The following is an 11,950-nucleotide window of genomic DNA, read 5'->3' as shown; positions in this document are numbered from 1 at the left end:
AATACTCTGTAGCAACTGGTCCTAAGAGTATAAAAATACATTGTATGTAGAACACAGGAATACGTACAACAAAGCTCGTTGAAATAAGCTTGCTTTTTTTGTACAAGATTCTATGGGACTCGTAGTCGGAAATTGAGAAAACCCGTTTTGAACCCTCAAAATTCAACCACGCCACTCCCCCTTCGTTTTYCCGACCACATATCTCCCGTAAATTATCAACATTGTTTCCTTTAATGATTATTATTTTATCCCTACTTTCCATTGGGTTGAAACGTACTCTGAATTTCTTTCCTTTTTATTATTTTCAAAGGCTTCTGCACTAGTCTATGGTTTCCAAAATAGTCCACCAAATTGCGTAATATACTCACATATTACCCAACCAATGACTTATATTGCCACAATGTAAATATACCTCACGTAAAATACAATTTATAACAGTAAAATCAACGTTGACATTTTCAATTTTCACACTAAAAATGATACCTAATCAAATGGAAAATACATGAATGCCAGTATGTCCGACGAACACGCACGAAATCACAGAAATCAACTTTTCCACAGATTTACCAGAAATTGCAGCAATAAATATAACTAAATTGCGTCTTTGTTGGCCTAGTAAAATTTTTACAACCCATTTCGTGCGCACCAACACTAAATATAACGGTCATAGCAATTGGCTTCTCGAATGCATACATAATTAATGCTGGCACTTGGTTTGATACGAAATTGGAAAGACATTAACCGACGACGATGAAGTTAGAGCAGATGATTGTGCACAGTGCTTCCGGGTGGACGGAGTGGAGGACGGTAGTACATAATGTACAAACATACATATGCAGTTGGCAACAAATCGACAGAAGCTCCCAGTGAAATTGCTTTATGTGCAGTGCTTTTGTAATGTTGATGGTGGTGAACTTTAACCGCATTGTATTTTAGAACAGCTGCGAAAGTCTTAGAAATTCGTTGATAGACTGGAAGTGATTTTCTTGGCAGGATTTCGATTTCGCAGGGTACTTATRTACGATATTTAAGACCAGCAAAGCATATTTTAATGCCTTCCATACAACCTTTCCTAGGGAGGTAAAGTGCCTCGGGCCTGCCCTGGAAGAGTCTTGCTAGGCTCTAGTCATTATGTGTAGATATTAACTGATCCAAAAAACATGAAGCGCCATCCAATTGAGAAAAATGGAAGTAGCACTTTCGCTCTTCGCACTTTTAAGAGATTTAATACAATGATCATAACTTAACCGAAAATAGACCACAAAGGATTTCTTGCAGTCATGTGAAGACTATGAARTAGTACATATGTATATGTGTAGAATCGTCCACAAAATGATTGGCATCGCATCTATTTTAGTGAGAGCATTTACATTTATGGTCATGTGACAGAAATAAAAATGCATAGAAAATGAAAGTCCAACTCCATTCCGAGAAACGCTCGTCTGCACTTAGAGGAAATTGTCAGCCAAATGCCCAAAAGCAAAGTCATCAGCACCGCAAACTTTACCGCAGAAGACAGAGTACTTTTAACAAGATTGACATTCTTCCAAACAGAAACATGTGAACTTGTCGGTGGGACGGTGAGAGTTCGTAGAGCCGAAACAATGGAACTTGTGAGGATTTTCGAAACTAAGGCAAAGCGAACTATGGAGCAGCAAATATTGTTGTGGGAGCAACGGCATTAGTTAAATATTCCATGAGTTGCCAATAAAGTCCGGGTTGTGGTGGTGCGTCAGCGTGGGGGGAGTGAGGGCTCATCTGCCTTCGTTGGCAGCGCTGAGTGCCTACAGAGGTTCACGGTGTGCTTGCAGGTTGTCTTATTGTTAATGTAATTGTGCTTGTTAGTGTTGTTGTAGTTGCACAAAATGGCAAAGTACACAATATTTTTCTATACGTGAATGTATGTGTGCGCTGTAATTGTGTTGGCATGTCTGCGTTATGCGATGTGCAACGTGTAGTCTACAACTTCGTGTTTACTGATTGCCACTTGCCTCATGCCTCATGCCGCATGCTGCATGCCACATGMCAATTGGCATTCATTCGCCTGAGCTCTTTTGTCTTTGCAAAGGTGAAACTAATTTTGTATTCATACCAAGTATCAATTTCGTGTTGCTGCCGCTTGCCGCATGCCGCTGCTGTTACTGTTGCCGCCGTCGTCGTCGTCGCTGTCGAAGTTTAATGCTGCTGTTTCTGTTATTAACCGAAATAAAAGTAAAGAAATGAAATAAAAATTTCACCAAACATTGTTATGTTGCTGTTGTAATGTTGCCTTATGGCCGGGACTSTTTGTGTKTGTGTGTGTATTTGTGTTGACTGTTACATTTGCCGTCACTATTGTTTTTATTGTTGTGTGGAAATTGTTATTTTGCATTAAAATTGCATCGCAATTGCTTTGCGTTTTATTGTTGTTATACGCAGTTGTACTTGTTATTGTTTTTATTATGGTCGTTGAYGCGAAATCCAATTAGCCATACAGCAGCAATTGTGCATTTACTTATACACATATATTACGCGCACACATATTTATAAATATACATATATATGAAKAAATATGCATATACTTTACGGCTATATTTTTTTTGTTAAATGTTTAGTATATTTGTCGGATACAATTGAGTAAATGTGTATAGTACAATATCGCTTTTTGGATGTAACTAATTCAACGGATTTTTCTTTCAGCAATAATATTGACAAATAATATTGTCAGAAGTGAGGAAGTGTCTTAAAAATACAATATTTAACGTGCGATCCAAGCAGAGAAGGMTATTTTTCAATAGTCTTTTTTTAGATCACGAGTGAGGCACTTTCTGTAAAGAATGTTCAACTTATGGGCAACATAATCGGCCTACTGAGCGTACTATTCGCAACATCATCACCCATCTGRAGACTCAACATTCACTATTCGATAATATTCGACCGAATAGACCACGTCCAGCACGCAGTGAGAAAAATATTGCAGCCGTTGCTGAGAGTGTACACGAAGACCGTGGAGAGTCGATTTGGGGCCATTCACTGCAACTTGGAATGACGTACGGAACGACTTGGCGCATTTTACATSGACTTCCCAAATTGTAAGCGTCCAAAATGCAGCTTGTGCAAGAACTGAAGGGGAGATCCGACGTTTTTGAGCCAAATTTTGTTCAGCCCATTTCTGGCTCAATGATTATGTAAACATGAAAAATTGCCGCATTTGGGACAAAGACCAACCCGAAAGGATTGAAGAGCTRCCATTTCATTCAAAAAAAAAAGCAACGGTTAGTTTTATAATATTACACAAATTTTATCGCAATTTCAAATTGCAACTTTGTAAAATAAAGTAAGTCCGGTTTCATGTACTATTTGAAGTAAAATATATTTCTCTCAGATAAAACTTAACTTTAGTGTCATTACCTATATCTAACCACATCTAGATTAAAACTTAAAACAACTACAGTTAAATATCCTTAAAGACAAGATTTTCTGTTAACATTTGTTTTCYTTTATTAAATTATAGCTTCACAAATCCCCATCAAAAAGATTTTCTTTTCTTTGAAACCAATTTCAGAGCCATTCCCCCAGCGATGGACTCCAAACATTGATTCTCTTTCTTAGTGGTAGCAAAGTGATTTTTAAAAATKCGAAGTCGTTTAAAATGTACAGAARTTGTTAGAAGGAGCTKTTGTTTAAACTATACTCCATCGTATATAAAAATCGGTTTGACCGAATGACTTGAGATTTGTAAAGTACACCCAGCACATGCAAAGAGATGGAATCATATATTATCAATCAAAAATTCCGAAATTAATTTTTTTGTTTCAAATAAGATCCGAAAACGTGGAGGAWGTGCCTGCCCATTTTTTCGAGGCGGGGTTGTTGAGAACGCTGTAACTCACACGCGATACTTCTAGATCAAATTTTACATTTATACTATAATAAATATATGCTATAAAATGTTAAGCATTTTCAATACATTGAAATCTTTCAAGCAATATTATTAACTACGTASTTTGTACTTGGTATCATTGGCTGCTAAATAAATAGTGAAATTCATAGTTTGCTTTTTGAGTGAGCTATGTATAGAGGTGTTCAGGTTCTAACCATCGCGATAATTTTTGTTATCTATGTGGAGAACTAACTTTTTAATCTGAGTATCGTAACTTCACATCGTTAATTAAATAGTGCTATTAAGACAATTTTGGATTGTAAAGCATCAGGATGAATCCCGGTTTCCACATGTAAATACAATATAACGTATGGGAGACTACTATTAGATCGGGCTAAACAAAAATCCAGACATGGCTATATCAATGATTTTGAACTTACTAAAGGATCATGTGTCATGTAATAGTCACTATTATTGTTTGGCTTAATCAAAAGCATTACAAMCAAGCCTAAGCACACTACTCAATATTCATACTTGTCTGTGGCCAACAGACTCTACCTATATAGTGCCGAACTGCCTGTGCCAATGTCAAAATAAAATTCTAGAAATTGTCAATTTTTCTTTTGCTGATCTTTAAGCGAAGAAATTATTGTTTAGTTCCAGATTCGAATAAATTAATGACTATGTAAATAAACTCGCAATTTCTATTCATTTATTCCGGTTTAGTAAACTTATCGCAATAAATTCAAAAATAATGGCCATAATAAAATTTTATTCGCGTTTATATTTGTATTTTTATAATATGCAACTAAACTATAATAAATATTAGCAAAGAATAACCATTTAAATATTATATGTCTCGTAAAAAAAATACGACAAAAATAAAGTATACAAAAATTTATTGAAATATACGATTTCGTTAACTTAATAAATCTGGAAATTATTTTGTAAGAAAAATATTTACTCAAATAAATTTTGTTAAAAATTATAATGCAATTATTTTGTAATTACCAAAAAGCGAATTATTCGAAAATTAAATTTTGACAGAACAGTACAAAATTAAAACAGAGTCTCCTTACAGAAATTATACATTTTAGTTAATATGAAAAAAAATTTTATATACATACATATGTATATACAGTCTGCATCTAAAAGTGTTTAAACTTCCATTGTTCCCGCTAAACTACTACATATTCGGTTTCTGCAGCCCTTCCGAACKGTTTATTATAGAAATTTCAACTTATGTACTTCTCCTAGTTTGAGACCACATGTAAGCTTTATTTTATGAGACACTCTTACATTGTCATATAGGCGTACTCCGCCATCGCTACCCCACTAGTATATGCACTCACACGTATACTCACATTCGCAAATGTGTCTCTGAAAAGCTCAATTCGTGCAGACTAATTGAATAATAAGAGTAATGTACATTTGCCAGCTGCAATAGAGTTGTCAATCTAATCGGCAATTATCGGTTGGTCGGTGGGTATGCAACGCACACCAATACACTCAGCGGTTCGCTGCTTTACTGGAATTTGTGCCAAAAGAAAATAGTGCAAATGTGCATTATATAGTATTTGTACCTACCTATATATACGTATATGGTAGATAGGAAATCAGTATGGCTAATAAAGGTCTCGAAATACCATTAAAAATTTGCCCACAGCGATAACTTCTAAGGTTAACCCATTATGCTAGTATTGGTGGAACTTTAACGTGGTTATAAGCTACTTTAATAAAATTATAGGTACTGAACATATATCCAAATCCAAACGTTGTTACGTCTCAATAAAGTCATTTTAAATTAAGAAATATAGTATTTTTTATTTTCTTTCCAACATATCTCGGATTCGTATTTAGTATTGAAACTGATTAAGCGATTGTGAATATTTGAYACAATCATTTGATCTCATCACTCTCTCCATTTTCAGAAGAAACCATTTGGGGAACTCAGCCCTTCAMATTCAAAATGTTTAGATTACGGTGCTGGTTTCCGATTCCTCAATATTTTTAAGAAAACAGTGCAAAATAATTCTGTCCAAGACTTTGGTACCAGTCATTTATACATTTTTTCGGCTACATCAAATTTAAGGGCAACCAGTGTGACAGTAAAGTTCAAAACTTAACTTTACCCTCTTTATCGCTCGTTCACGCTAAAAAATTTACTGCAGTCGAACTTCTATATARCGAATCAAGAAGACAGAAAACCTGCCTTATTTGGTATATTTGTAATATAAAATTTTTGATGAAGATTTTATATAAAATGTGCTGAAATATCCAGTAATATTTTCTTTCTGTAGAGCTGGAATGATACCTTGATGCATTGACTGTAAAACTGAGGTCATATTTGGAGGGGAATAACCAAATTTCAAATAATTTTTGACTTTATTAGGATTATTGGGATAATAAACTGTGCCATTGATTTTTGCAGTTTTCGAAACACTCTTCATAAGCAAGTATTGAGATGGCTTTCAGGGAATTTTGTTTTATCTCKTAGATCGACTGAAAATGGGTTCCACGGAGCGGCAATTTCAGTTTGGGGAACAAGAACAAATCACACGGATCCAAATGTAGTGAATACGGTGGTTGGTCGATGGTATTCATTGTGTTTTTTCCTTTAATTCGGTCACAATCGTGGCTCGATGCGATGGTGCATTATTATAGTGTAAAATCAATTTTATTGTCCTTCCACAATTCTCATCTACTGTTATATTGCTCCTCCTGAATATAGGATCGGAATTCGTAGGATCAGGACATATCCAAGGAGACCACTTTATGGTATTCTTTAAAAAAAATCAGCTTTATCGGGACGAGTAGAATAAGAACGCGTGTCATACCCAAAATATCCAAAAAAAACAAAAAAACAATCGAATCGACTCCTAGAGATGCTGTCTTGAGATCTATTTAACACAGACTTCGTGGTAAACTACTTAATATACTCTGTTCAGGGTATAATCAACTATTGATTATGTATGCCAACYATGTAATCATTTCTTAAATTCCATCATTATCATTTACATTTTTCAAAAGTTCATTAGCAAACTCAAAAAACTCAATAACAACGTAATGTCATTCATTAACCCTCCAATCTATTATTCATTTTTCGAACGCCTTCTCCTTCCCACACACTATCACACTCATTCACTTCGGTGATGGTTATGTTCTATTTTCCCTTTTGACATATTCAATACCGTAAAATTAACTTCTCGTTGTTGCTGGTTTTGTTGGTGCTCGTACTCATTGCCAATTGTTCTATTAATATGCCACATTTGCGCTTGCCACAATTTAACGATTTCCTCTAAACAGCAAATCAAAGATATCGAAAAAAAGAAGGCCAACCAACAAGAAAATAAATATCAACAGAACACAAAAGCAAAACGTTTTTCGTTTAAAACGTCGCTAATACCAGCTGCTGTTGTTGCTGTTGTACCCCATACTTGCACTACACACACGAACACTTACGACTGTCACAAGGCGCACAGCTAAATCGCTTACAGCTTGTGGGGGCAAGTCAATAAGCGACTCCATGAAATTGCACAACTACAACAAATTGTATGCACACAACAAAGCGAAAAAGCAAAATGCCGACGCATGCGCCGTGCCAATGGCAGCACAGCAATTGGCCGCCAGGCTCCGCCTCCATTGTTGCATGCGAACTGCTTACCAGCATAGGTTAGCATTGAGATATGTATATTGTAAGTAGCAGTAAGTGCCGTAAGTGCTGCCAAGTTTCGGTAAAAATCTATGAAGCTTACAAGAAGAACCTGTTTCACGCTGCTTGCTCCTCTACAGACTGTCGCATGTAGCGAAATGCTTCATTGCCTTTTGAAACGGTATTTGGAAAAGGGGCGGCGCTTATTGCAATGTGTTTTCTCGATGATGTTGTTAGTGCCGYTGTTAGTGTGTTGGCAATAATGTTCACATTAAAAGGTACTCAAACAAATTTCACGTGTTTGCTGCTGTTGTTGCTTTTAGTAATATCACTATTACCGTAGGTTAGGGCGGAACGCTGAGTATTTACTTGCTAACGAGCGCGACGCTCGGACAACTACAACACAGCAGGAAGGAAGCCGTAAACTGGTATAACAAGCCGCTACTGGTGCCACCAACAKCAAAAGTAATAGCAACAACAGCGACAACCACTCTATTCGCCGGTGCCTGGGGTGAGTTGTGTTCGGCACACTTGTGTTGGTAGTGGTGGTGGCGGCAGCATTGTTATTATAGCTGCTGCGCTCTACTCTATCGGCTGGCGGAGAATCAAAAAGCGGAACGTTTTATTATTAAGCTGCTGCTGCTGCTCTGGTGCGGTTGCAATAATCGAGACTCGCGTGCGTTCGCACAAAACCACTTCATAACTGTTTGGCTACACGTTTAAGTTAGTTTACGCGCTGTTCRCTTTTCACTGCTCGCCTACTCAACTCGTAATAACGGTTTAAGAACATATGCACACACACTTTAACAAGTTCGCATAAGCGCATGTGTGTGTATATGTAGTTGTGCGTAGTCCGCGACATATTTGTGCAATTGGCGTTGACAGCGCTTTTTGTCAGCGCAAGCGTTTGACACCAAACACATTCGAGACTTATACACGCTCRGCGAGTGGCACGGCAATTGGCCATTCGGCAAATTAGCTTACGTTCAAAAGCGTTTAAGCACTTGCTGTGACGCGTTCCGTTAAAAGTTGTGAAGTTGCGCCTAAATTAAGTGGTAATTTCGTGAAAAGACAAAAAACAAATAAAAGTGTTTGTGCAAAATAACAYAAAATAATAAAACTACTTACTTTAAAAGTATAAGAAAAACCGTTAATTGTTCTAATATTCTTCGAAAATTAGTTGAAACMATAATTTTTTTGAATTAAAACTACTTTTATTAAAGTTAAACGCGATTTATCAACTCCTTCGGTATAAATAGTAAGTGCAGTGTTTGTGTGTCCGTGAGTTTACACTAAATTGGCGCCACAACACCTCACCATGTCATCAACACACGAACATGAGGATGAGGAGCGAGACGATGTGGAGGATGAACAGGAGATTCACGTTGATGTGGATTCGGATTCACGTATTTCATGCGGCAGTGGATCCGACGTGGATATGGAGGGCGGCAGCTGCTATGATGAAATGGAAACGCCGCTAAGGTTGGCCTTAACTTGTATTCATAGGCCTAGCAAACTTTGYATTGAATACTTATTTGTGTGCTAAACTTATTAGAAGATATTTATTCATCATAWACATACATGTGAGATACCTTTAAGTTGGTTCTGCATATGGATATTCTACTTCCAGTTGTCATACATGAAATGAAAATTTATATCATCCAAATAATCTTTAGCTCAAAATGGATTAAAATTTGGAAAAWAATTCGGTTATAACCGAACATTTTATGCTCTTGCAACTTGCAAGGATTAATGCCAGTTTAGTACCTTCAGTTACATAAGGCCCTATTTTATTCATTCTAAGAACACATATGCACCGTTATAAGAAAACCGCGCTCTCTCGATTTTAATAAGATARCTCACATATTGCCCAATATATGCGGTACAAAGTTCAAAAATCTTTATATTAGGTATGTATATTGGGGGTAAAGAAAATATTGACCCTATTCAACCCATTTGTCGCACAGACATACTACCATCAGGAAAAGATTCTCAMTGAATTTCAATTMCAGATCTAACAGATTCACCAATAATTTCGGGTAAAASTCAACTGTAGGTACTGGGGTCCAAATATTCGGTACCTATGGGCTTGAACCGTTTGATTGGATTTGGCCAAATGTTGACCACAGGTTGCTATTCTCTAAATGCATTTCTCTGGCAAAGTCCCGTTATATTAAGTGCTTCTTGATTAGTACAATCGAAAGCAAAGAATGAGAGGGAATTTAAAATTGTGTTATCTGAGAAGTASTCGTGGCTGTTGTTCGATTTCGCCCACTTTCATACTGTAATATTAAAAATTAAATGTCAGAGAAATGCCACATTCCAAATTTGCTTCAAATCGGTTGGGCAGATCTCGAGTTATGTGTTTTGACCAAAAAGCGGGTGGCGCCATAACCATTGTCTAATTTTGACCTCAGTTCCATTTAATCCCCTTCATACCATCTCATGGGCGTGTTTATTTATTGATGTATCGCGYTATAAGTAGTTTTTAAAAGTACCATTATATGGGTAGTGAGCAGAGTTATCATCCGTTGTCATCCACTTTCACGCCGTCGGTCGTAGTTCTTATAATATCTACGCCAGGTGAATTTGGTAGTTATAGCTTAAGTGGTTTAAGTAATATGTACTTTACACTAATTAGCGGGCTCACTCCCCAATCTTTCAAAGTTGTTTGCCCACAGGTGTCCCTTGCTACTGCAATTCTCTGTGCCAAATAAGAGTTTTATATCTTAATTTAGTGCTTAGTTATGGCATGTTATGGGTTTTCGGTTAATGGCGTTTTGGCTTTACCCCCACCCTCGAACTCGCCATTTTTTGGCAATGGAAGGCGTATACCAAGTTTTATCAAGATATTTTAATWTTACTTAAGTTACAGCTTGCACGGACGACAAATTTCCTGAATTATAGATTTCAAAGCCAAACGCTTGTATGTAGCTCAGAATTTAAACCCGTTTCTCAAGCTTTAGAAACAGGCATTTTTCATACCGTAATTCTTCAATTTACGTTTTGACTGACTTTGGAACTATTATTCCTTCTTTATCTACTATTTAATAGTATTTTATTACCTTTCAATTCGACCCTTTCATTAGAAAAACTATCTGTCCGTTGAATCAAAAAATCGGGAGAAAGTTGTAAAGAAATAATAATGAAGATATCGTGTTTCATTTAGACGTTATTGGAGTTCAGACTGCACATTTTAATATATAAATTTAGGTGATGAGAATAAAATAAATGGTATCATCTAGATGATTTTTTCTTTGCAGTCCAGCTTTCGCTAGAGTGAAGTTGGAACATCACCGGAATTTCATATTTACCGTCTTCACAAATATTATATTTAACAGAATCGAAGCGCTTTGTCGATTTATGAGGGTATTGTTCATAAGTAATAGCAAACAAACCTAACCAGGCCATAACAATAAATTTAGATTGCGTTTTAAGAGAAAATCCGATCGTTCAATGAAAAGTGAAATCCAAACAAGGGCTTTTTATGATATCTATATTTAGAAATTTGTATGAAAGAAAAAGTCGTTTACTTAAAATGAATTTCTCCAAAAAATCACATTCAAGATTTTCGAAACCATGCTTAGTGACACAAAACATCATGATCCATTTAGTTGTCCCAAAGTCAACCACGTTATTATACATTGTTTGRTTATTCACTTTTATACCTAGAAAACCTTACATATTTTAAATCGCTCATATTCACATAAACTAGAACTCAGAAACGCCTAATGGCGAAATTATGTTAGTCAAATGCTTACAAATTCTTCAACAATTTAAAAACTTAATAAACGCCTGTATAATTTGTAAATTTTCTAACAAATTAGACAAACGCGATCAAAACAAAATGCGATGAGGAAGAAAAATTAATATGCTGTGAACGCAGCGGGTGAGCTAAAACGCTGAGCAACAAAGCAAGACGAGCAATTTTTCTAGTTATGCCACATTCAGGGCGACAAAGTGTTTTAACGGTATATATTATCGTTATATATGTATATGTTGTGTACCGTTTCTTCTATGTGAATTCTTTCTTGAATCTTTTGAGGCCTTGTGGTTGGCTAATTCTGCTGAGAAGTAACAAATTGAAAAGAGTAATGACAGTTTAGATTTGAACTAAATTTTGATGGGGTGTCTATTTTGATGTACTAAATTTTATTCTACATAGTATTTTAGGGCTGGCCAAAAMCTAATAAATAGATTTCATGGTTTTGAAAAAAAATGCCAGCTTTTGAGTATATGAATTTTTGAATTGAAAAAAAAAAAATTACACGGTGGTGCATTGTTTAGAAACATCTATGATCTACAAGAATTCTTCTATTTTAAACARAAACAGATTTTTACGTGTTATTTATATGGTAAACTTTGACTGCTCATCGTTACGTCTAAAATTAATTTTTCCTTGCAGGGATATATAATATTTTATAATATTTTGGTTT

At 35.9% G+C, this 11,950-nt stretch overlaps 1 protein-coding gene across 1 annotated transcript in view; it reads left to right on the top strand.

Moving 5' to 3' along the window:
• The first annotated feature begins 8,174 nt into the window (after window positions 1–8,174).
• The window catches only part of LOC108975233 (T-cell leukemia homeobox protein 3), a 36,526-nt gene continuing 32,750 nt past the window's right edge, over window positions 8,175–11,950 (top strand). Inside the window, exon 1 of the mRNA XM_018943583.1 lies at window positions 8,175–8,996. Coding sequence (XP_018799128.1) covers window positions 8,833–8,996 — 164 coding nt within the window. The 5' untranslated portion in view covers window positions 8,175–8,832. The remainder of the gene's footprint in view (window positions 8,997–11,950) is intronic.

Source organism: Bactrocera latifrons, unplaced genomic scaffold, assembly GCF_001853355.1.
Source record: "Bactrocera latifrons isolate USDA-ARS-PBARC rearing strain unplaced genomic scaffold, ASM185335v1 scaffold_63, whole genome shotgun sequence".
Lineage (NCBI taxonomy): Eukaryota > Metazoa > Arthropoda > Insecta > Diptera > Tephritidae > Bactrocera > Bactrocera latifrons.
This window is presented reverse-complemented; position numbering and strand designations above follow the sequence as displayed.